This window comes from Mus musculus, chromosome 1, assembly GCF_000001635.26.
Source record: "Mus musculus strain C57BL/6J chromosome 1, GRCm38.p6 C57BL/6J".
NCBI classification, from domain to species: Eukaryota; Metazoa; Chordata; class Mammalia; order Rodentia; family Muridae; genus Mus; species Mus musculus.
The window spans coordinates 88,499,871-88,525,909 of NC_000067.6; the positions used below are offsets into that span (position 1 = coordinate 88,499,871).

The 26,039-nt window shown below is 45.9% G+C and overlaps 1 protein-coding gene across 3 annotated transcripts; it reads right to left on the reverse strand.

The window, feature by feature from the left end:
• On the reverse strand, positions 1–26,039 carry Glrp1 (glutamine repeat protein 1). Of its 3 annotated transcripts, none has more exons than NM_008132.2 (3): positions 9,921–10,196; positions 3,272–3,680; positions 1–1,272 (listed from the first exon to the last, which is right to left on the reverse strand). In NM_008132.2, the coding sequence occupies exons 1-3, from the start codon at positions 10,014–10,016 to the stop codon at positions 1,253–1,255; spliced, it is 525 nt and encodes a 174-aa protein (NP_032158.2). In that variant the 5' UTR covers positions 10,017–10,196; the 3' UTR covers positions 1–1,252. The 3 variants fall into 3 exon arrangements, with proteins under 3 accessions (NP_032158.2, XP_030104244.1, XP_030104227.1); XM_030248384.1 differs by lacking the exon at positions 1–1,272 and adding an exon at positions 25,380–26,039 and having other exon boundaries at positions 2,702–3,680; positions 9,921–10,076; XM_030248367.1 differs by lacking the exon at positions 1–1,272 and having other exon boundaries at positions 2,702–3,680; positions 9,921–10,146.

Consider the following 26,039-nt stretch of genomic DNA (forward strand, 5'->3'; position numbering starts at 1 on the left):
TAGGTGTGATTCTTTTTTAATATATAAATTGATTAAAAGATTCAAGGCACAGAGCAAAGAACAATGGAAATGATGCTTTTTTCCCCCCCAAACACAACAATTTGGAAACCACTACCACATGTGAGCTGCTGTGAGTATTATACAACATAGTTGGTATATCACACCCCATCTTGGTCTCTCTTACTTCCCCGTCCTACCACAGACAGAAGATCCTAAGTAGGCATGACTCTCCATGTCACAGGGCACCATGAGAGTTGTAGTTCACAGGACTAAAGGAAAGGCCTCAGCTTCTGAAGCCTGTAGGACTTGTTCTTCCATAATTTTTTGCTTCAGGGCATCCAAGGCAGTGTGGTGTGCATTAGCGATTGGTTGCGTTTTGGAGTTGGAGAAAGAAAACACGAACCGTAGCATTTGGTAATTTCTGAAATGACAATGCCAAAAGGTGCCAGTGTTTTTCTACCTGTTCATGGAATATGCAGCTAGGAAGATATGCCCATAAGTGGGTCTCATAAGCCCCTTAAAGGTCATCTGCACACACGACTGACAAGGTACAGGCACTCCCGGGTCACCCCATCTCTGGATTTACATTGGTTATGTCCAGGTTTTAATGGAACACAGCTTCTTCTTGGTTGCTGCAGACATGAACTTCAACCTTCCCTCTCCTCTCCCTAGAATGTTACACAGACCCAAGATGGAGAAAGTGGAAGGTGGCCTCTCGCCTTCATATCAAGGAGGCATACACTGACCCTCTCATCTTGCCAGACCTGACATCCATATAAAATGCCAAAGATTAAATTCTGACACTTGCTGCCAATGACCAGTCTTTCTATATGTGGCTATGGTGTGCGATCAGCTAAACAAAAGGGTCTTTTTGTTCCCCTTCCAGAAAATGCACAGATACAGAGAACAACATAATGACCATTTTGGCTGCCAAAAACTAGGGTGTTAATTTTCTGTGTCTTCGAAACTCATAATGATGAGCCTGGATCTTTGGATAGTCACTGGATGATAACAGTCAATATGCCACCAAGAAGCAGCTTTTCTGTGATGAGCACGCAATTCTTTTATAAGCAGAGAAAATAGGCTTAAATGTCATTATGCACAATTTGAATGTATCACATGATCATAACAACTTCAAGATTTAAAAAAAAAAAAGTGAATAGAGCCAGGGCTGGAAGTCCTCATCCAGTTGGTAGCTTGGATGATGCTCACTCTGGATGATCAAAATATTTGAATTTTTTTCTTCTACTTTTTAAATTCTTTCCAGATTTTCTGGGGGAAGGAAAAAATATAAATATGTAAGATTAAAAAAAAAACCCTGAGCATTACTTTGATAGAATAAATCAATGTGGTTGAACTGGTAAATGTGAGAAACAAGCAAAGAAATAATTCATCAGCATAAAAGGTCCGAGGGAGGTCCGTAGCTGCCTTGAACTTGTGTCTGGAATGTGGCTAGACACCTGAGACTCGGGGACAGCTCTTGACAGGGACAGTCTTTGGCATCACTGCAACCTGACACTGTGCTGCAGAAACAGAAACTGGCTTCCTGGCCCATTGGTTCTAGTGATAACCAGGGGAGGGATGTGGGGCTAACCCTAGAAAATGGACCCAGCTGTGTGTGACGGCAGCACAGAAGAGCTAACAATGATGCTGAGAATACCATGAGCAGGAGACTAAAGCAGAAGGCGTGAGTTTCAATAGCCATCCTGGTGGGACGCTGGGAGATGAGCCAAAGGGACCTGAGAAAGTCAGAGTAGACAGGGAAGTGTGCTGATAAGTCTCGGGTAACTGGGCTTAAAGGTGAAGAGAAGAATCTAAGAGATTTGGAACATAGGACTAATGGGGTGCAGGGGATCAGGGTGAGAAAGAACCAGATAGGGCTCTTGGTTTCTAGTGAACACTGGATGGGTAGGTTCCCTTGATTGAGAAGGGGATGGAGGGGGAGAAGGCATCACTGATAGGGACTTCCCATTTAGAGCCAGATGGACACTTCCTCCCATGTGAGGGAGAGATGGATGCATGGGTGGGTGGGTGGCTATGGGAGTTGGAAGATGGAAGATGCATAAGAAGTTGAAAGTGGAGATGTGTGCATAGTCACAGATGTGTCTAGAAGGTAGAAGCTTGGAGAACTAATTGTGTGCTGGGATGCTGGAGAAGGGGCCAGTGGCATGAATCTGGGGAGAGGGAGAGGATGCAGGGACATGATAGAGGATCTGAAGCTGTCGCTCAAACCTTGAACATGAGAGGGGAAGGAGCCAGAAAACGAGGGACCTGAAACAACAACAACACACACACACACACAAAATGGCGCCTTCACACAAGAGAATTTAGCTTTCCAAGTCTCTGAAGTTAGTGTTTTACTGATGGCTGTGAAGGCTACATCCACTCACATGCCAGGAGCAGTTACCAGCATGTCCAAATTACTTGGAAGATATTTTTTGCTGAAGAAAATGAACTACATACATGCATTTGCAGAAAAGATGAGAGGGTGTCAGAGCTCCGACGTACTGAACCTGCTCTGCCAGAATATATTTCCCAGGTTAAATATGATCAATGGTTAAGATGGGATACCCCCTTCCCCCAAACACCATGCTGACATTTATGGAGATAGGACACAATTATGGAGGCGCGCGCGTGCACACACACACACACACACACACACATACACACACACACATACACACACACACATACACACACACACATACACACACACACATACACACACACACATACACACACACATATACACACACATACACACATACACACATGGTTTTGGAAAGTGAATCAGCAGACCTGACTACTCTCCCTTCACCCCTCCCTCCCTTCGTAGTCTTTGCTTTCCTGTTGCATTGTGACCAGGTCCCTTTATGTTTGCCAGGTCTTGAAGCCTGAACACAGTCTTCCCACCTCCATGCTGGGACTGGCAGAGAGAGGCGAGACAATTCCATCAGTGCCTGAAGATTGTTTCCTAGACTTGCACATTGGGGCTCAGTGTGGGAGGAAGTAGGGGGCACCCATCCCAGCTCCCCAAAGAGAAGGATGCCTAAGGACTGCTTTGAGCTCTTTATGAAATAAGAAGTGGATTTTAAGTGTGGAACCCATGTCTATGGGGTGTGTGTGTGTAGGTCAGAGAACAATCAGCTTTTGTTCCTCAGGTACCATTTACCTTGTTTGCTTGAGGTAGGGTTTCTCAGGAGCCCGGAGCTCACTGATTGGCTAGATTTATTGGCCAATGAACTCCATGGATCTTTCTGGTTTTACCTACTTGTTTCTGGGATTTCAAATATCATCATGCCTGGGATTTTGTCCATTTGATTTTGCTGCTGCTGCTGGTGCTGTTGGTGCTGCTGGTGCTGGTGCTGCTGGTGCTGGTGCTGCTGGTGCTGCTGGTGCTGCTGGTGCTGCTGCTGCTGCTGCTGCTGCTGGTGCTGCTGGTGCTGTTGGTGCTGCTGCTGCTGCTGGTGCTGTTGGTGCTGCTGGTGCTGCTGGTGCTGCTGGTGCTGCTGGTGCTGCTGGTGCTGTTGGTGCTGCTGGTGCTGCTGGTGCTGCTGGTGCTGCTGGTGCTGCTGGTGCTGTTGGTGCTGCTGGTGCTGCTGCTGCTGCTGCTGCTGCTGCTGCTGCTGCTGGTGCTGCTGGTGCTGGTCCTGCTGGTGCTGCTGGTGCTGCTGGTGCTGCTGTTTAATACAGTCTCTGGGTATTAGTCTAAGATCCCCATATTTGCAGAAACACTTTACAAAATGAGTGATTTCTCCCTCTGCCTTTTGATCAGATGTCTGATATCTTTCTGCTAAGCCTTGGCACTTGTTTAAAGCTCAAGCTCTGACACCGGAACCTGTTCTCCTTCAGGCTTCATAAAGGAGTTGCGTATCACCAGCTGCCCTACCCAACTGGCCTATACCCTACATCATCTGTCTGCCTGGGGCTGGTGGCCCTGTGGCTGTGACCTCTCCCAGTTCCAGCTCTCCTGTGTAACAGGAGAGTCTTCTCAGAAGGCTTGTACAACGCTCCTAGCAGGTGGCTCATGACAGCGACAGTGGCCTGCAGTACTCACTCATAGCAGCATTACCTATGTGTCCAGACAGCCCTGCTCTCCAGGGCTGACAGAGAATTACTGTCTGGTTACAGTCACACAATGAACTTGCGTCTCTGGCTGGCATGGCTTAGAGATGACGGGTAGGCAATGGCATCTTTCTACAGCCCGGGCATATACTGATTTTACTCAACAGGTGATCCTGGTCAGAGTTGAGCATATTATTCTTCTAGATGCTTTTGCTACAATATGTTGGCTTACGGCCCACAGTTGAACCCACATTTATTACTAAAACTGAGTTCATTTTGCTCACTGCAAAGTACAGCAATTGTTGGATAATGAGTTTTGCCAAAGAGAGATGGGTTCTTTTTGAGGCGCCCAGCATTGATGAAGTGGGAGACTCTGCATATTGGGCTTAGTGTTATTCCAGGGGCCTAGAAAAGCCGGGTGGACTAAGGCATCAGGAAAGGTAACTAGGAGAGAGGAACTTGAAATGAGCAGTGAGTGGCGGAGTGTTCAAACTCAGTGATTATAAGATGGTAGGACTAAGATTCAGAAACAGCGCCATCTGTGTCCCCAGAGGTGGGCTTTTCAGCCCTTTCATGTCTAAATGTCACTCATCACAGACCTGCCCAGGTTCAAGGGAAGAGTTGGAGATTTTAGTCCATTTGAGCTAGAACAAAGCTTCCCTCCACGTTCTTGGAAAAAAAAAAAAAAAGACTTAAACAATCGTTGCCATAGTGACCACACATCAGAGAGGAGTTCTCAAGCAAAGCTAATGACAGTACGAGGCTCAGCTACATGACCCCGAAAATTAGGGGTAAAAGCAAGGAACGCAGAGCAAGTGAAGCTGGGGTTTATTCAGGTTCCCCTCTGCTTTGTGTCACCTCCAAAGGGCTTCTCCCTCCTGAAGCAGATCTCCCTGGAACGGTGTGAGTTAAGCTCTTGGAGGACCAGATAAGCTGGAGTTCCTTAGCAACAATGGATTGTTTGCCCTGTCTTGTCAATTGATGTCTGCTCGCTGCTCCTGAGGGGAGGGGGGAGTAGAGAGGGGGTGGGACATTGTTTTTAAACTCATCACTAGGAAGAAGTTCTGCTGATGGCCTGAAACCAACATGCATCTCTTCCCCAAAGAAAACTAACCAAAGGAACGCTTCGGGCTAGCCTAGCTGCACCAAGTGATTCCAAGTACTGGTCAGTATTAATTAATGTTCTGTACGAAACTCCAAAATATGCATGTTAGTTAAGGTCTGGAACAATTACAGGCAATAAAATGAAGCAGAACTGCATGTGTACACACACACACACACACACACACACCTGGAAATGTGTGCCTCTTTCCTTTCTTCGATTACCAATACAAGAGTAAGGAAGATTGGTTCCTATGCTCTCCACCCACTTTTGCCTAGAGTTGGCTTTTGTCCCTTTGTCCCTAGAGCTGACTCCCCCTGCCCCCGCCCTGAGCACTCGCTGCTCAGCCAGGTCAGTGTGAGTTCTGCCAGGGCCTCAGCTTCTGGATCAGGAAAGCAAGAAACTTGAGCCAGATACTGTTCATGCCCTGAAGACTCTCATTGTTTGTGATTTGAAGATTTACTTTCTTTGGCGCTAGAAATAAGCTTTAGGCAGAATAAGCACTGTGGAACAGAGATGTGGAGGAGACCCCTATTTGAGAGCAGGAGCCATAGAGGTCTCTTCTGAGAAGGGGAGATGAGATCCTGAGTAGACATGGCCAGTGCAGAGTGATAAGGAAGCCACAGGAATATCTGAATGAGCTCTGTGAACCATAAAAATGAGTCTGGTCCCGGTGTCAATACGATGGCCTTGCAGCTTCTCAGAGCTCAGCCACGACTGTGGGCAGGACAGCTCCCCATACCTCTAGGAGCAGACTGGACCCCTCTGGCTTGCCTTGGCTCCTGGAGGTAAGCAGACTTGAGCAGCAAGCACATACATGCCCATGTGTTTCTGTTGTCACCTCCATGTGTGCCTGCCATTGCCCAGGGCAAGACATGACCAAGCCGGCCTGCTGGCCCTGGGAAGAGAAGGAGAGCCATGGGGAGCAGAGCCATCCTGTCAAGCCAACCCCGCCCTAGCCAGGCTCATACCCATGTAAGAACCTGTTCCTGCATGCTGTGGTGGGCCAATTTCAGAATTAAGACCACAAGTTTCTAAGACATCGCAAGCAGTGCTTGAGTAGGGCTAATATCTGCCTCTAGTGCACCAAAGCCCTGTTTCAGAAAGAGGTTTCTAGAAAGTTCCAATGTTGGCAGATTCAGACACTGCCTTGAGAGTAGAGGAAGAAAAATCTTTTGGGAGCCAGGAGAGTAGAAATCTCTGGGTTGGGACTTTAGGTTCCAACATGGGGAAGGAATGGAAGGAGAATCAGCACAGAAGCTGAGCGTCAAGTATGAGCCCCACTGGTAGCCAACTACAGCACTCAGAATGGCGAAGAAGGCAGGGGAGGAATGCTACCATTCCCAACCTGTGTGTTCCCAAAGAGACCCTGAGAACCTGAGGGAATTGTGTTGGCAGGAAGGAAATAGATCCAGATCAGGTTACCATGTGGAATGAGATACCCCTGCCTCCCATTGCTAAGCATGAGCGTTTTTTGGGCCCAGCCTCTAGGTGGGGAGCTCGAGGCTGAGAAGCAGCAGACTTGACAGAGAATAACCATTATTTACTCATGAGCAGCAGCATCCCGCAGCTTACCCACATCCTCCCAGTCACCCCCAGGGCAGGTGTGCACACTTACATTTGTAGATCAGCAACCTGAGGTTCCTGAGCTAGGGGTTTGCTCAAGAGGATCATCAAGGAAGTGCTAGAAACAAGGATCTGAACCTCTGACTTCTGAATGCTGTCACCTTTGAGGATGGGCAAGATCCGTGCCCTGTGCGATGTCCTCTGTGCAGCTAAGCTGGCTCTGATGGGGTTTTAACTTTGACCATTAAGAACAACATCTTCCTAGTTTGTCTTCTGTTGCTGTCACAGAATGCCACAAACTGAGTGAATTTCAAGCAGTAGAAGTTTATTAATCTCATGGCTCTAGAGTCTGAGAAGGCCAAGATCAAGAGACTATTTTTAGGGAGGGTCTTTAGGCTGCATCAGAACATGCAGAGGTCATCACATGACATGGGATGTCAAAATATGCTGGTTTAGATCTCACTGTCTTTTAAAAAGCCATTGATGTCACTACAGGAACCCCATCCGAATCATTAACTCTCAAAGGCCCCACCTTCAGCTTGTGACTTTGAGGGAGGGCTGAATTTCCAATGCATGGCCTTTTGAGGGACCAGTTCAAACCAGAGTGACCATCCAGTGGATCGATTTTACTTTTGTACACCAAGAACTCTGATTGTACTTGCTTCCTCATGTAGACCTAATGGGGAGGTGATTTTAAATTCCACCTTTCTGGATTTCATTTCATGTTCTCTGAAAATCAGCAAGTCGTGGCCTTAGCTACTCCACGTACTGTTGAATACAGTCAGGAGGAAGGAGGCTGGCGGCACTGTGTGCATTGGCCTGCCAAGATTCCAGAACAGAGCGTGCCCACCCACACACTGCTCTTTAGCCAGCTCTGCAGGTGCCCTTCCTGGACAGGGTTTCTTCTTTGTAAAAACAAAACAAAACAAAACAAAACAAAAACAAAAACCAATATTTACACTTATTTATTTAATTTGTGTGCACCCATTGGACAGTTCTGAGCCTTCAGATACTTTGGCTGTGTAGAGAGACTGGGCAGAAAACTTTGTGTTAGAGAGTGCCCTTAAATTCCCTCCATCTTTCTCTCAGTCTCTCAGGGGACTAGCCTATACCTTTGTAACCTATCAGTCCTCACTTGGTAGCTGTCAGAAGCTACAAGGCTAAGAGCAAAACAAACAAACAAAAACAAAAACAAAAAAATTAATAATAATGGAAGTGTGAAAATGCTAACAGTCTGCAAACTGAGCTGTCCGTGCAATGATCCCTAGCAGGCTCTGAAAAACTCCCAATCCACCAGCAAGTTGACACAATTGTTTTGCCTGAGATGCACATTTGAAGTGTATGTTCGCTGTTCCAAAGAATGCTTTAATAGGGTTTGTTTAATTTTGCTGGCTCCTAATTCAAACATTCGGCTGCCTTAGTTGTCGGTGACTAATTGCAGGTTTGTATTTGTGCAGGAATTACTCAAAGCTACTCTTAAAACCTCTCTGCACTCTCAAGGTGACTCACCTCTTCCAGCCCCACCGCTAACAGCGGAATTATCCTGAAGGTGCTTCACGAAATGCATGAGAGTGGATTAAGGTGACAGACCGCTCCTGCGTGCAGACTTTTTCTTTATTATTTACCTATTACATTTATTTAGTGTATGTGTATGGCCACAAGCTCAGGTCCTACAGTGTGTCCCACAGCACAGGTATGGAGGCCAGAGGATAGCTGGTTGGAATCAGTTCTCTTCTCCCACCATGGGAGTTCCGGGATGGGATTCAGGTCTCCAGGTTTGTTATCAACAGACCTTTGTCTACTGAGTCATCTTGCTGGCCTCACCCTGTTTCTCTTCTCTTGTTTTTAGTGTATGTATGTTTGTGTATGTGTATATACATGCATATGTGTGCATGTGCATGCATGTTTATGTGTATGCGTCTGTGAGTGTGTACACACATGCAGCTAGAGGTCAACCCTAGGTGTTATTCCCCATGATCTGTGCATCTCGGTTTTTGAGACAAGGTCTCTGTCCTTTTGGCTAGTGATTGCTAGGAACGCACTCATGGCCACCTCTCCAGTGCCAGGATTAACAAGCACTCTGAACTGAACAGCAAGCACTTTACTGACTAAGCCATCTTCCCAGCTTCCTAGTCATGTCTACTTATTATTTTTACTGAAGTGCAACATGTAAACACAAATATCAATAATAAGGATCTATAATGAAGGGAATTCCCAGTGTGGGCAGACTCAGGACAAGAGCAAGATTGTCAGTGCATTGAAGCCCGGTCTCTGGCCCTGGCTTCTGCCCGGAAGCCCATCTGAGGCCTTGGCTTCTGCTGAGTTCAGGCCCCTCTGTGGCCTTGGGTAAGTGGAGTCAGAGTTTACACTCTTTTGTCTGACATATTCTTCTTCTCACTCACTGTATCCACTGGGCTTTTGATTTTGTTTCTTTAGTTTTTAAGCTGAGGTCTCACTAAGCTGCTTCTGTAAGCTTGATTCTGGATCCTTTGACCTCACCCTTCTGAAGAGCTGGAACTTCAGGCACACATGACCACACTCAGCTTTCGCTGTTGCTCATTTTTCTTGCCGTGTAGCCCTTTATAATGAGCCACTATTTGTTTTTATATTCTTAGTCCTGACCCTAGTAACTAAAAGCTGGGATTCTCATTTTTAAATGTTTATCAGTCATTTATTTAACAATGTTGATCCATTTATCTGTCTTTCTTTGGACTTCTATTTATTTTAAAATAATAATTTTCAATTTTAAAAATACTTTAATCTATAGAAAAGTTGCAAGAATTACCATCTGAGGAACACACATTTCTTTCTCCACCTAAGATTCATCCATTGTTAACCGTCTGTGATGTCAGCTGAGTACTGGCCTACTCTCTCCTTCCCGATCCTCCCCTCCCTCCTCTTTTTCCCCTTTTCACTGGCCAATCATTTTTGAGCTTAAATTGTAACTGCCAAAATATTTAGTCTCAAAATATTTAAGTAGGACACCTAAAATACAACTTTGGTTTTTGGGTTTTTTTTTTTTTTTTTTTAAATCCCAAAATTGCGACAAAACTCAAGCAATTAAACGTCTTCAGGCTAATACTGCATACCGTGCAAGCACATGAAATCCATTGATCGTCCACATACCAGTTGTAGTGGTGTTCAGCCCTGACCTGATCTAGGAGCAGTACATACTTAATTGTCATACCTCCTTGGCCCCGTCCAGCCTAGAGTAGGCCCTTCTCTTTCTCCTTTTTCCACTTTTGATGATAGCAACATCTCTGAAGAGGCATATGCTGCTCATGTGTCCAGTTTGAAGACGGGGTCGTTTGGTGAAACTTTCAGTTTCAGTTAGTCTCTGTTGCTGTAACAGAAGAGGACAGACGAGGGTAGTTTACTAAAAATAGAAACCCATTTCCCACAGTTCTCCAGACCAGGAAGTCCATGGCCACTGTGCCGGGGGTCTGATGACATCCTTCTTAGAAGTTACAAACTGTGGCGCATGGGATGATGAGGGCTGTTTGAATAGCAAAGGTGAGTCAGCAGGGTTAAACGCTGCTGTGTGGTTCCTCTTCTACAAGAATCTCAATCCCATTCCGGAGACAGGAGTCAGCCCACCTCATCCCCACTCGCAGGCCCTCCCTCACTCCAGAGACATTTGTGTCAGCAACATTGGAGTTTGGGGAAGGACACAGTCTATTATTGTGTGTAGACTGAAGCAACAAGGTGTTGCCCTCACCATGAAAGCTGCAGAACAGATTCACCCAGCTCTTAGTGGGGCGACAACTCTCACTGCAGAGCCTCAGTGACCTCCTTTTCACATTCACTTAATTATCTGCACGCAGTCACGTGCTCATGGACCTGCACACTTACACATTCAGCTTCATGTCTACTTGTTTTTATTAAATGGCTTCTTTATTTTTTTGCTTATAATAGTTTCCTCTTTTTTGTTGTTGTTGTGGGATGACAGGTTTGTTTATTATTTATTTTTGTTGTGCTGTTACTGTATATTTTGAGGTAGGATCTCTTGTCTCCCTAGACAGCCTTGAACTCCCTCTGTAGCCATGGTAACCTTGAACTTCTAATCCTCCTTCCTCTGTCTGGTGTGGGCAGGTCTGGTCTACATGGCGCTGGGGATTGAACTCTATGCACGGAACTCTATTCCCAGCCCTTTTTATTGGTTTTAAAACAGCTCCCTATATTGATGGCAAAGCTGACATAAGCTGACAGTATTTCTCAAGACTGCCACTTGTTCCTGGTGATGGTTTCTGTTTTTCATTAACACTGTCTCTTATCTGCTCTAACATGAGCTTTCTTTCTGCCTTTGATGTTTCACCATCCATTTTCCTTGAATAGTAAACGTAGATTGCCTAAACTCCTTATGTTTTATTATTCTTATATACCTTTTATTTTTATTTCTTCTAAGGATTTATTTATTTTGTATGTGTGAGTGGTTTTGCTTGTGTGTGTCTATGTGCCCTATGCATGGCCGGGGCCCTCGGAAGAGGTCAGAAGAGGGCGCTGGACTTCCTGCAACTGGAGTTATATGGATGGATGTGGCTGCCAACAGAGCCTGACGATGCTAATGCTCTGACTGTGGACGTCCAAGCTTTTGAATGACCAGAAACACAGCCACCATGTAGGTGCCAGGAGCCAAACCCACGTCATCTGCAAGAACAAGAAGTGCTCCAAGCCATCTCTCCAGCCCCCTCCCCTTTCACATGGAAACATATTATTTCTTGCTTTTTTAGAGTAAGGAGGAGTAGATATAGCTTTTGTCCATGCTTATCGACTCGGTAGAGTTTCTGTGTAGGCAAGAACATATCAATCAATAGGAAGGAAGCCCCTGCCCTGGTGGGGAAATAGAACAGGACTTTCATTCTTATTAAAGAACAATTCTCAAGGTTTGTCAAGTCTAAGAAGGTCCATGCTGCTATTAATTATGGATTGAATCTTGAGGATAGGGTGGCCTTCTGCTAACTGAAAGTTTGCACGACAGTAATGGATGATTCGATCCTTTGACCCCATTGCTGGCTGAGGGGAGGAACAACACCTCTGTTGGCACTGAAGCTTGCAGAAGCTTCCATCAAAGGCAGCAGAGAGGGAGCATTGATGAGCACCTAGCAGGAAAGGAGGAAAAACTACCTGGGGAACAAGATGAGGAACCTCAAGGCTCCCCCAAACCCTGGAGCTGAGAGTACACTGGATCTGGGAGGTGAGGTTTGAGGAAACCTGACCTCACTAGCAATGTGGAGAACCAAATAACAAGGCTTTGGGAGACAGAGTGGGGTATGCCAGGGAGGGTGGTGCTGAGTGTCCCAGCCCAGCAGGAGATGGCCACTAGAGTGAAGAGACTATAAAAGTGCAACAGGCCTGCTGGATCCTAAGTGACAAAGATGTGTTTCTGGTTATTCCAAAGCCTACAGTCCACAGTCAGCCTGTCAGCATGGTCAGGCTCTGGTGCGGGCCTCCTCTGTGCTGCTGCAGAACACGGATGGCTGCTGATGCTGTGGAAACGGGTTTAGCTCCCTCAGACATCTTAGATAGGACAGTGCTCCTCCGTAAGAGCTCCAGGGTCAGACCCAACCTTTCCCACTTGGGGGGGTCAACGTTTTAGGCTCCCTTTTTGGCAAGGGACACAAATCTCCAGCTCATTGCCCACCACGCTACTGTAGCATTTACCTTGTGCCATGAATAGCCACGTGTACTGTGAATTTGGTTTTATCAACCATCTCCCATCAATGAACAAAAGTGTGATGGCAGCTTGGACATGCTTATGTCCCTTGATTTATCTGAGCCCCTAGACAATTGTCTGACAGAGAGCAATTGGCCAGGTGTGTCCTGGGTGACACCCAGGGCTTTCTTCCCTTGGTCTTCAGTTTCATTTCACTCTACAGTGGTGTAGCCATCCTCTTTGGCATCTGAACTGCTGTGATCCTGCTCGTCAGCTGAAATCCATCCTTTCTGGCTTAAAGAGGTATAAAGAGAATGGCAAGTGCCCTGGCGAAGGAAGAACAAGCTTAGCTTTTCAAAGGACAGCTCTCTCTCTCTCTCTCTCTCTCTCTCTCTCTCTCTCTCTCTCTCTGTGTGTGTGTGTGTGTGTGTATCTCCTTGTCTCTGTGTCTCTCTTCTGTGTGTGTGTTTGTGTGTCTGTATCTTTCTGTGCCTCTCTTCTCTGTGTCTCTTTTCTCTCTCTCTCTCTCTCTCTCTCTCTCTCTCTCTCTCTCTCTCTCTCTGTGTGTGTGTGTGTGTGTGTATCTCTTTGTCTCTGTGTCTCTCTTTGTGTGTGTGTGTGTATCTTTCTGTGCCTCTCTTCTCTGTGTCTCTTCTCTCTCTCTCTCTCTCTCTCTCTCTCTCTCTCTCTCTGTGTGTGTGTGTGTGTGTGTGTGTGTGTGTGTGTGTGTGTGTGTGTGTCTTTCCTCTTCCTTCCTTTCCCACTTCTTCCTTCCCTCTCTCTAGAGTTCTCTGGCTCTTTTACAGCCAGAATTCAAGGTATAAGTAATTTACCAAGTGTCTCAAATATATAATTGTCACAACCAGGAGAGCTCAAGATTTCGAGAGGGCTCCAGGTGAGGAGGGGAGTTGGGGTGCAGCTCAACAAGGCTGGAGTCAGTGCACAGTTGCTGAAGGCTGGTGACATTGTTATGAATTTTTCTCTACTTTCTTGTTGTTGGAGGTTTCCAGGACAAAGGTTGAAGGAGCACTTGGTAGGCAGCTTGGAGGAGGCAATAAGCAGTTAGAAGGGACAGATAGTGAATACCAGGAGGCCCCCCACCTGTACAGTTCAACTGAGGGACAGGCCTTGGAGCAGGGATCCAAATCCATATGCAGGTCAGTCTCTTGCCCTTGCCCTTGCCCCAATGACTACCTTGCTGACATGGGTAGAACAGATCGAGAGCTCAGAAGATTTCTTTCCCCTCTGCTTAGGACCTCAGCCACTACCGCCCAGTTTTTCCTTTTCCTCCTAGAAAATGTTCCCAATGAGCTGACAGCTGGAAAAATCTTATCCAGCTCAGCAAGAGTTAAACTAACAATGTTATCTGTGTGCATGGGATTTTCAGAACCTTGCTTCAAGAGGCAAAATGAGTTGTGGGCCATTAGTGAAGTAATGGTACGCTCATTTGTCTAATAAAAGCCTTGAATGGCACACTCAACTTCTGTTCCATGAATGCACAGCCTTTTAAAAAGGCATTAAAATCGTATCTTGTGCAAACAATAGTCACCTTCTCTGTCTCAACCTTTATGGTGTCATTAGAGGTCTTTGACCATACTCGAACAGCACAGTTGGGTTGTTTTATCTCTGTTTTCAAGGAGAACGCCATACATTTGCACTTGATGCTGTCGCTTTCACTCTTTTGCAACCTGATTTCTCCTTTCCTGGGTGAGAGAACAGTAGGGTTATGGTCATCTAGGTCAGTCCAGCAGGATTTCCCCAGGGAGTACCTCCCATCCTTTGTTTTGCTGTAGGAGATTAGATGTTCAGGACCTTGTGTATACTCAGTAAGTGAGTATGCAGGACAAAAACACAGGGTGGCAAAATGGACTCCCTTCAAGTCCTCTCAACCAAAACTTCTCCCCAGGAGGAGAGTGTGTGTGAACTGAGGGAGGAGTCACTCTTTGTGTTCATAAGCACATCAAACGTTTGTTTGGTTAAAAGGTATTGATAATGATAAATTGGCCTTGGGTAAAAGGTTTATGGAGAGGGGTGATTTTATTGATTTGGGCCTGGCTGGTCTGTTAGAATTTACAACACTATTTTCAGTAAATCGATTGTGTCTGGTTTGAGAAGGCTCTGCACTATGTCTGTCTTAAATGATATTTAAATAATTGATCAGGATTTGCGTTTTGTTAATAACCTTTAACTGAACTGTCCCTGGCCTGTGTTGGTTCCCACAGATCAATTTTGTGGGTGGCTCATTTGTCTTTGCAATGTTTCTAAAATGCCTGGTACTTTTTTCTATGTTTAAATTCTCTCCAGTGTTTAGTTCGGAAATCAAGGACTCTGGTTTATTATTTTGCCCCCAGCCAATTTGTGTGTGTGTGTGTGTGTGTGTAAAGAGATGAGTTTCCACCCTCTTTGTAGTTCACAGAAAGGCCAGGAATATGTCCTCCTAGTGTGCTTGTTTGTACTCAGGGTTGCCTTATTGAGGAGGTCACAGTGACATTGGATTAGACTCTACACTAATAACACCATGGGGGTCCCCAGTTCAACCCATACCAGGAGATGACTGAAGAAACCACTCGGAGGATGGGGGCAGAGCCTGAGATCTAGGACACAGGCCTTCAGTGAAGAATGCCAAGGAACATGAGCTAGAGAATCACACCCACCATCAAGAATTCCTGATTCTGGCCTGCACACACCATGTCTCAGCCTCTACCCAAGGCCTTGCACACAGCAGCCACATGCTGGGGAAGTGGAAGCCAACTACATCCTTTGAAGGCAGTATTTCTCTAACTTGATGGCTGTGTGTCTGGGTTACCACACCAGAGTAAAAAGAGAACTGTTGTGGAAATGAGGCTCCATCCTGGTCATCTTGGAGAACAGGGCCCAGGAGCCAATAATATTCCAGAGAGAACTGTGAACTAAACACATGAATGGACAACACTCTGTAGAATTGGGAGAAAAGAAGATGGTTTGGGTAGAATAAAAAGAAAAGATGTTTTGGCTCTGAGAGAGCAGCAAATGTCAGCCATTTCCAGGGAGTGGTAGTGAGGTTCCTTCTGATGCTGATCACTCTGACCTTGCACCCCACACAAAGCCCTGACTTGCCAAGTGGCTCAGATAAACTCACAGGACCTCAATCAAAAAGGTTTCTGGAAGATGGAAGAACTCAGGAAAAACTACTTTCCTTAGGCCATTCTTGGCAAATTAATTTTACCTCTTTGAAAGTGCCATATTAATAAAAGAAGCAGCACACAATTTGGTGTTTGGCTTCTTTTATGCAGCAAGATGTCCGTGTGGCTGACAATTTGGTAGTGGATAACCAATCCGTATGTGCTTCCTTGGGGAAGACTATGTCTCCTTCTCTCAGCACCCCTTACTTTCCTGTAGTTCTTGGTCTAGAGGGTTTTGACAAGACTCTACCAGTGTGTTTCAAGACGGTGGCCTCTCCTCTTCCTTCAGCAGTGTAAGAATCGCAGCTGCTCTGTGCCTCTGAAACTTTGGGCTGTCTATCTTTCGAATTTCTATCATTTTCTTAGGGATGAGGTTGTAGCTGTCTATGGCTCCTATTTGTGGCTTCTGCAGTCTGGTCAAGCTGAACTTTGCTCATGGGACTAGTTTACATATCTTCTCCTGGGGAATCCCCCTGAAGCCATCTGCCCTTGTTTACTGATCTTTTTGTTGTTGTTGTTGTTGTTGTTGTAAGTTCTGTACCAGTACAGTTTGGTAGACACAGCTTATAAATACGGTTTCCTAGTTAGCCATCTCCTTTCCCATCCTTGGCAGTCTTCCTCGCCATAAGTTCTCTACTCTGCAGGTGTCCCTTCTTGTTACTTCGGAGTCTCTCCTGCCCCCAAGACTAGGACATTTGGAATGTATCTCTCAGGACCGGAGACACCAAATGTGCCTCCCTGCATAGAAACCAGCCTGAGAAGCTCTTGGTCCAGCTCCTTCCCATCATTCTGTATCAGCACATGTCCTGCTGTGTGAAGAGCTCAGCTGTGGATGCTAGGGATGCTATGAAAGTGAATAAGATCTCTGCTCCCAGATCTGCTAGTAGAGGAAACACACAATGAACAAAGAAGGGGAACATCTACTTGCAATGTGTAAAGAATTCCTTTAGAGGGTTGACAGGGTTGTCGGGAAGGTAGTGTTCAAGCCCAGAATCTACTCAGCAATGACTTAAAGAGAACCTGCAGCTGGTGCAAAGGTCCTGGGGACACAAGCTTCTCAGTTAGTAGAAGACTGGCTGAAGCAAGATGGGTGCAGCTGAGGGGAGGGGAATATGGTGCCAGGGGCTACACCACACAGAGCTTCGAGACCATGGTAGGAGGAGCTAGAGCTAATCCCCATTTTGGCTAGAAGCTATTGATTAGCTTTACATCAGAGTAATCTCTTCTGCTTCCCATTTGGAGAAGACCTCGCTGACTGCTGAGTGAGAGTGGATTGAGCTGAGCAAGGGAAAGTACTCAAGGTGGAGGAGGGGTGTTGGTGGCTTTGACTAGGACGGGCAATAAAGTCTCAACTTCAGCAGTGGGTGCCTAGGTGGGCCAATTCCTACAGTATTACCCTGACCAACTGAGTCAGCTTCTCTCATCTGAAGTGTAGTGTGGCATACACACTAGCTGCTTGATGATATGGGATTCATTGATGCTGGAGAGGTAGGATGGAGAGTTGGAACAAGTGTATCCTGGTCAGCCTCCAGTTCAGCCTGCAGTGTTGCCGCCCCTCCCTGAAGCAGCAGAAGTGGGAAGGCAGGTGGAGATTCTGGATCTATTCCTGAGCAAAGCTGTAAAGGACTGTTCTGCTCTGGGTAGTAACTGCATGGAGATGCACATCATGCTATTGCTTTCTGTATGCCTTGACCCTCTCTGACATGGCTCATCCCTGAAAGGAATGTGTTAAGGATGTCAGTGGCCGCAAGGCTACCCTCTGCATCTACAGTTATATTGTCATGCAGTGGGTCTTTAAATCTTTAGGACTTTTCTCCAGGAAGAAAGGAGGCACGGTGAGAGCTGGTTTTGTTTGCATTTTGAAAGGATGGCTTATTAGCATTTGGAATAAATGATTCCAATATTAAAGCCTCTGCACCTTCGAATTATTTGATAGCTTAGGCAGGGATTGGATTGGTCTACTTAGCCCAGAAGATTGAAATGGCATCCTTTGCATGAATTAATATAGGGACAAATGTTAGGAGAAAGGAACTCTCATAGAGCTGGGGGAGAAAAAGCAGGCAATAATAAGCAGAAATTACCTGTAAGCCCTTTATAATTGCCCACTGATACCTAGCTGGCTTGTCAATTATAAATAAGGTGGGTTTCATGCAACACTATTTTAAGCAGTCTCACCAGCATGGTTCACCTGTATAAAGAGTTGGGGTTATTTGGTTTTGTTTTGTGATTTTAACAATGAAAAGAACCTTAAAGAGGATGAGACCCCTTGTCACTATGTGTACAGGGTGACCCCCCCCCCAAAACAAAACAAATCAAAACAAAACAACCACTGCTGTTCTAGCAACCTATCCACTCAGCCCCCTTATTAGGTGTCAACAGTTTGATTGCTTTTCAGATACAAAAGGGGCCAATAACTCTGATCATGAGAGAAATGCCTGACAAAACCCAGCTAAGAGACATAAGGGACAGACTATGCCACTGTCACAGCAACAAAGAAGCCCTGAGAGCCTGTGTCAGATGATTGGGGTCTAGGGAGGAATGACAACATGGCATGACATGGTGTCCTGGATGGGGAGACACTGAAGACATCTGAATCCAGTGGATTTCATCAATAATATTGTTTCAATGAAGATCAATGCTGTAGCAAATGTACCATACAAATCTAAAATATTAGGAGTGGGGGAATCCAGACGTGGGCAACCTTAGCATCCCCCTTTTTTTCTGTAAGTCCAAAATTGTAAAAAATAAAACAATCTATTTGTTTCTATTTATCTATATCACCTATATCTATATATTATCCATCTATCATCTATCTATCTATCTACCATCTGAACTGGGGACTAAATCCAGTACCTTATAAATCGTAGGCAAGTATTCTAGCACTGAGCTATCTCCTCAGCCCTGAGTACATTTATTTTTAGAGTAAGGAGGCTGTGACTTGGGGGAGGGCTCAGACAGTAGAACAGGGCTATGCAAGCACAGGGATCTGGACTCATTAAATGTCAGGCACAGTTGTGCACATCTGTAATTCCACCTCTGGGAGGGAGAAAGGAAGGTTACCGGGGTTTGCCAGCCGTCCATTCTAGCAGAACTGGTGACCTCCAGGTTCAGTGAGAGAGCCTGTCTCTAAAAATAAGGTAGAGAGTAATAGAGGAAGGCAACTGATGTTGATCTCTGGCCTCTATTCATACAAACATGTATAAACATACACACACATGCACACATGCACATACAAGTACACACATGTACATACATGCACACAGATAAGCACACACACACAGAGTACAAAATAAGTAAAGAGATAAGACACACAAATGTGAAGTTTCAATGACCTGGAGATCCCTGGCTCCTTTCCGGCTCTTTAGTGTGTTTCTTGTCAGTTCTCTATCCTGTAACTTTGCATTTTATGTATTAGGAGACACTTTTACAAAAGTATTATATTACCCGGAGCTTCCAAGGCTCTGTATATCTCAATTTTGAAAACAATTAAAACCTTCAAGTTAATTATGATTCATTGGGATTTATATCCTAAAACCACCACATAGTTGTTAATCAACACAGTAAAACTTAAAAATCCTTTCTCTTCCTTTCATCCTAAATTAGCTTATGGACACTGGCCTCCTTTCCAGACTTCTGCACAGGATGCTCGCAGGCATCTGCTGACACAGCCCCACATGTGCAAGTACTCCATATACTAACTCATCTCAGGGACAGGCAAGCCAAATTGCCCTGATTGTATCTTAAATTATTTATGGCAGAAGGTGAGAAGCAAGCACCCTCATTTCAGCCTGAAGTCCCTGGGCATGGATGGGTTCAATCTTCCCTTTGCAGGATCATAACACATTTCTCAATCTAAAACTGTGTGCCTCTGAGGAGATGGGAAGATGAAATGATGTTCGAGAGTCTTTCCCCTTAGGAGGTATTCAGCAAATACTCTCTGGGCTGGAATAAATAATGTGGAGGTAACTTGTGGAGGGGTGGAGAGGAAGTGATGGTAATGTCTCAGGCTCCAGACATCTGCAGGTTCTGAGTCTCAAGGATGCTCTATCTGAGACCGTTGTCCTCATGACCATCCTGCCGTTCTCAGGTATTCTCACTTGCATTCTGTCTGAGACTCGAGTGAGCATCCGTGCACACCAGCCTCTCCCAGTGCTCTGCATAGCCACAGTACTGCCTTGGGTTTTGGAGGATTTTGGAAGGATCAGAGAGCATCCATCCTGTTACCCTAGTCCCTGGAGTGAGGATACATCTCCTTCCAGTCTGTGAATCCATGGAGGGCTTTCAGGAACCTCCAGGAGACAAGTAACGAAAGAATATCCAGTCTTGGGCATAAGCTAGAACTTAGCCCCACAAGAAGGGAAACTGAGTCAGATATAAGAAGGCCTATGTTCTGGTTTTCCTTGAGTGGGATGGCTTGAGCCAGGTGACCTTCTTAGTGAGAGAGCCCATGTTGAGGGTTACGTGAGAAATCCATACAAATACCCTATAGTCTGGGATGTGGCTTGGTTGGTACAGTGGTGGCCTGCCATGCATGGAGCCCTGGGTTCCATCTATGGGCACCACTTAAAACAGACACGGTGGCACCAGAACTGGGGAGGTAGAGGCCAGAGGAACAGAAGCTCAAGGTAATACTTGTCTATAAAGAGAGTTTGAGGACAGCCTAGAATACATGAGAACCTGTCTCAAGAAACAAACAACAACAGTGACAAAACAGAAAACACACAAACAAGCAAAAGAAAAAAATCAAACAAAACCAACGGCAGGTACACCTTAATATGCCCAGCTTTTTAGTGAATCTACAGGAAATGTCTCACCTGTCAAACATACCTTCTCTTTTATATCTAGATCCATATTGGAAATGGTGTCCAACAGTGAGGAGCCTTTCCTTGAAAATGTCAGTGGTATGTGCTGATCAGGCTCCAGGGAGGAAGGTCCTCAGTATTTCTTAGTCTCCTAGTCTGCCTCCTTATTCTTTGTCCTCAAGGAGAGTCAGCCTTCAGTTCTTCATTACTGGTGGTCTACAAGCAGGGATGTCTACCAAGGTCCTCTGAAGGGCCTCATCCACTCTAGTATGGCCACTGAGAGCAAGTTTTGTGGATAAGCCCTGTCCAATTATGGTTTATGTGAAGGTGTGAAGGCCATTCAGTTCCTGCAAGGGTTGATTACTCCTAGAGGGGGAGGGATGTCTGACCTTATAGTTTCACGCTCTGTGAGGTTGGGTTAGCTCACTAGATGCTCTACTCTTGCTCATAGAACTATGAGTATTCATTCTGAGAGGCCCTTTATGGGTGCAAGCTGTATACGGGTCTATTGTCTTCAACATATGGCTTCCAAGGCTGCCGTGGAAGTCTCCATCCTGATGAACCAGAAAGGAAAATGCTACGGAGGAGGAGGCTGGGTGCTAAAGAAGACTGTATGAGTCCAGTTCAGGAGGCACAAGCTGGTCTTCGTAGTCCATTGACTAGAAACCTAGTACATGGCTGGCCATACCTAAGAAGGGCTTGGGGATAACATCTACTTGTTTCTAGAAGAAGAGATGGGTTTTGACCAACAGCTATTTGCTAAGTAGTTTTTCGTCTAGTGGCGACTAAGTGTTCAACAAACACTCAGCCCCACTGAATAATTTAAGAAGTTTGGATAAGGATAATATTCCAATAACCATGAACACAGAGCTCTGAGAAGCTCTTGAGAGGAGCTGATTTTCTCCCTACAATTTCTAAGGCTCTCACTCGGCACAGAACTAGTTTATTTCATTTTGTTTGTGCTGTTGCTGTGTGCAGGACACTAAGCGCTAGGCTGCAGAAATGCCCCTTTAGATAGCACCAGGCTCCTGCCTTTAAGGCACTTACAGCCCATGCTCCTCAGTGTATCAGTTGCCTTTCTGTCAAACTAGATGCATTTGCATGTGCGAGTCGAGTACTGTTATCTTCATGCCCGAAGTTGCACCCGCCTCAGTGGATTTATCTAAAATCCTTTGACACAGAGCCATATGTTGAAATCCTTGATGGAATATTAATCAAACGTTTCTATGCAGGCTCTGAAGCCCTGATTGAAAATATGCCAGTAGAAGTAGCCTTTTTAGGAAAATTACACATCTCACACTGAAGCTAGTAATCAAATCTTCCCACTGCCTCACAATGGAAACGCAGAGACGGCAGCTTATCCAAATGAAAAGCAGGGCAGTCTCATTCCAACCAGGATATGCAGCTATGGCAATTAGAGGGAAACGCGTGAAGTTTCAGAGATCTGCTTTTTGCCTCTTTGAGGACATAATTATGAGAAGATATCCTAAGCTGCCATGTCCCACCACGAGAGGGTCAGAGATGGCTGTTTGTGGACTTGAGTAGAGTCATGAGAACAGCTCACATTATTGGTTTCTGCTTAGCAAGGGATGGCTGATGTCAGGAGCAGTAAAAGTATGGGACCTGCCAAAGAGAAGAGCATTATACTCAGGTAGGATGTCAGGAGCAGTGTGTGTCGGAGCAAGAGCTACACCCCAGTGCAGGGATGTCATCAGATCAGCAACAGAGAGCTTACTTAGAAAGACTGTGAAGTACGGTGGTCTTAGTCAGGGTTTCTATTCCTGCACAAACATCATGACCAAGAAGCAAGTTGGGGAGGAAAGAGTTTATACAGCTTATACTTCCACATTGCTGTTCATCACCAAGAAAGTCGGGACTGGAACTCAAGCAGGTCAGGAAGCAGGAGCTGATGCAGAGGCCATCAAGGGATGTTCCTTACTGGCTTGCCTCTCATGGCTTGCTCAGTCTGCCCTCTTATAGAACCCAAGACTACCAGCCCAGAGATGGTCCCACCCACAAGGGACCTTTCCCCCTTGATCACTAATTGAGAAAATGCCTTACAGCTGGATCTTGTGGAGGCATCTCCCCAACTGAAATTCCTTTCTCTGTGATAACTCAAGTTGACACCCAAAACTAGCCAGTACAATTGACCCCTTGTCAACTTGACACACAAACACATCACTAGTAAGCCTCAACCCTTAGTTCTTATTCATCCCCAAAATCTTAAATAACTTTAAAAGTCCCACAGTCTTTACATATTAAAAGTTCAATCCTTTAAAAAAAATATCCAATATCTTTTAAAATCCAAAGTCTTTTTACAATTAAAAGTCTCTTAACTGTGGGATCCACTAAAATATTTTCTTCCTTCATGAGGAAAAAATATCAGGGCACAGTCACAATCAAAAGCAAAAATTAAACTCCAACTGTCCAGTGTCTGGGATCCAACTCAAGATCTTCTGGGCTCCTCCAAGGGCTTGGGTAACTTCTCCTCCAGCCATGCCCTTTGTAGCACACACGTTGTCTAGGCCCCAGCCGCCTGTACTCCACTGCTGCTGCTGTTCTTGGTGGTCATCTCATGGTACTGGCATCTGCAAAATGCTGCTGTCTTCCAATGTAACTTGGCTTCAACAATAGCCTCTCAGAGGCTCTCTTCATGGTGCCAAGCCTCAACTCCTTTACATGACCCCTTCAGTCCTGGGCCATCAATTGCAACTGAGGCTGCACCTTCACCAATGGCCTTCCATGGCCTCTCACAGTGCCGAGTCTCAGCTGCTCTTCATGACCCCTTCATGCCTTCAAAACCAGTACCACCTGGGTGACTCTTACACATTACCAAGTCCGGCGACAGCACAAGGTACAACCTTGGCTATCTCTGGAACACAGCCTCTGTGCTCTCAAAAAAGCACTTCCCAGAAGATGTCACCTCAATGATGCTGGCCTCTTCTTAATCACCACTAATTTCTTAGCTCCAGCTAACCAGCATCAATAGTCCCAGGAATACAAAGGCTTCACTTTAGTAGTTCTGGTATCTTGTTAATCACAGCTGATTCTTCAGCCCCAGCTAACCAGAACTACAGAATCTTCACAAAGTAACAATGGCCCTGAAAAGAGTCTTTAATTTTCCCTCTGAAATTTCACAAGCCAGGACTCCCACCTTCTGCACCATTCTCAACATTATCTTCCAAGCTCCTATACAACATCTCACAGAGCTCTTAACACCGAATGGTTCTTCTGGCCCAAAGTTCCAAAGTCCTTTCACAGTCCTCCCCCAAACATGGTCAGGTTGTCACAGGAATACCCCATTATGCTGGTACCAATTTGTCTTAGTCAGGGTTTCTATTCCTGCACAAACATCATGACCAAGAAGCAAGTTGGGGAGGAAAGGGTTTATTCGGCTTACACTTCCACACTGCTGTTCATTACCAAGGAAGTCAGGACTGGAACTCAAGCAGGTCAGGAAGCAGGAGCTGATGCAGAGGCCATCAAGGGATGTTCCTTACTGGCTTGCCTCCCCTGGCTTGCTCAGCCTGCTTTCTTATAGAACCAAGACTACCAGCCCAGAGATGGTCCCACCCACAAGGGGCCTTTCCCCCTTGATCACTAATTGAGAAAATGTCTTACAGTTGGATCTTGTGGAGGCATCTTCCCAACTGAAGCTCCTTTCTCTGTGATAACTCCAGCCTGTGTCAAGTTGACACCCAAAACCAGTCAGTACAGGTGGGAGAAAGTTCTAGAAAGTCTGTCACTAAGAGGCTGGAGAAAGGGTTAAATGCATACTTTACAAGTATGCGGACTTGAGTTTAGATTCCCAGAAATTATGTAAAGAACTGAGTATGGTATCCTATCCCTGGAATCTTAGCAAGGGGCAAGACAGGAGGAAGAGACTGGTAGATCCCTGAAAGATTCTAGATCAGCCAGCCTGCCAAAGACTCAACCCAATGAGACAATTATCTTAAATAAAAAGTGGGAGGCACCTGAGGCTTGATGTTAAAGCCTGTCCCCTGACCTCTACACCAGGATCATGCATATGCAAGCAGTATCATACATATGCATACATACACATCTATGCAATACATTTGAGCATGCGTGTGTGTGTGTGTGTGTGTGTGTAACCCAACTTCACACACACACACACACACACACACACACACACACACATGCACACACACACATGCACACACACACATGCACACACACATTCAGTAATAAAGTTGATTCACATTTCTGCCTTGCTGTGCACCCATCCTAGAGTGTACACGGCCCACCAGGTAGCCAACAGTAGGCACTGCTGTCTGTCTTGGCTTTATTCACTTTGCCTAGTGAGAGACAACACAGCCCTGGGAGGAGCGATCAGCTTCCCATCACTGTGACACAGCACCTGAGAGAAGTCAACTTAAAGCAGGGAAGATTATTTGGACTTGCGGTCTCGGTTGGTAGTAGCTTGGCTGGACAGCTTCTAGGCCTGTGGTGGACAGGATGCCATGGTGGCAGAACATGGCAGAGGCTGCTGGCTCACCTTCTGGTGGATGGGAAGCAGAGTGAAGAAGAGGCTGGTATCTGATGCCACGTTCAGAAGCACAAGCCAGTGACCTGCTTCCTCCATTTAGGGCCCATCTCCTAACATTCTTGCCCTCTTTCATTACTACCATCAGGTAGGGAGGGGCCCAGCTCTCAGCAGATGAGCCTTTGGGGGACATAAATTCAAGCCACAAATCCAGACATGTTCCTGAAGTCCTTGGATCTATTCCTCACTTTTTCTTTTGAATCTAAGGCTCCAGCTCACCCATGGATGATGAACAACCATTTCCCATTTACAAAATGAGGTCCCTTTCTTGGCTGGAGGCAAGGGACAGATACACTTTGTATGATGAGCTGCACGATTCTTTAGTATCTGCACTATGTGTGGGCCAGAGCTGAGTATGGCACTATGTACAATAAACCAAGGAGAGATTAGGGAGTGTGTTGACCAAACTCAAGTGGCCAGAACCAAGTAATAGAAGTTGGATGCAGACAGACAGACAGCGTCTTACCTGTTACAACCAGAGAGGTGAGGGGAGAGCTTCAGGGAGAGGCTGAGCTGAGACTTGCCTGGGACAAGGGTGGTTTTCTTTCCTGGGAGCTTTGGTTTGCTGAGGATTTCATGCTTTGTAGGAAGGGCTCAATTCAAGTGTCCAGGGATGGAGCATAGAACACCTGTCCCCGCCTCTGTTCTCTTCCCCTTGCTCTCCATAAAACAAGTAGGTGGAGTGAGGGCGATTTTTCCAGGCCTAAGCTTCACCTTTGTAGCAGTCTCTTCCATATTGCTCTGACCATAGAACCTGGCAGAAACAGCTGAGGGGAGGAACAGGGGAGCTGAGAGGAATGGGTGAGCTTAGCTTGCCGTTTCAGTCCATCATGGTGGGGAAGCACAAGGAGGCTCCTCACCTTGTGGTGGGTCCGGGAGCAGAGGGAAGGCAGAAGCAGAGCACAGGGAGACCCTTCAAAGGTCTGCTTCCTTCAAGTCTTCACTTCCTAAATGGTGCACAGCCTTTAACTGGCCACAGGACAGTTAGGAAGTCACTTCCAACAAAAGCCTGTGGCAGTCGTGTTAGACTGAGCCCATAACAGGACATAAACGGTTTATCTTGTGCCATGAGAGAAACACATCATAACTACTCAGAAACACACACACACACACACACACACACACA

Bases quoted from the DNA above. Each gene is read 5' to 3' on its own strand.
- Glrp1 (NM_008132.2), bottom strand. From the start codon at position 10,016: ATGAGCAGCATATGCCTCTTCAGAGATGTTGCTATCATCAAAAGTGGA. The intron at 3,681-9,920 runs GTATGACAATTA...TGTATTAAACAG, and splicing joins GGCTGGACGGGGCCAAGGAG to CAGCACCAGCAGCACCAGCA. The intron at 1,273-3,271 runs GTAGGTAAAACC...TCCTTCCCCCAG, and splicing joins ATTTGAAATCCCAGAAACAA to AAAATCTGGAAAGAATTTAA.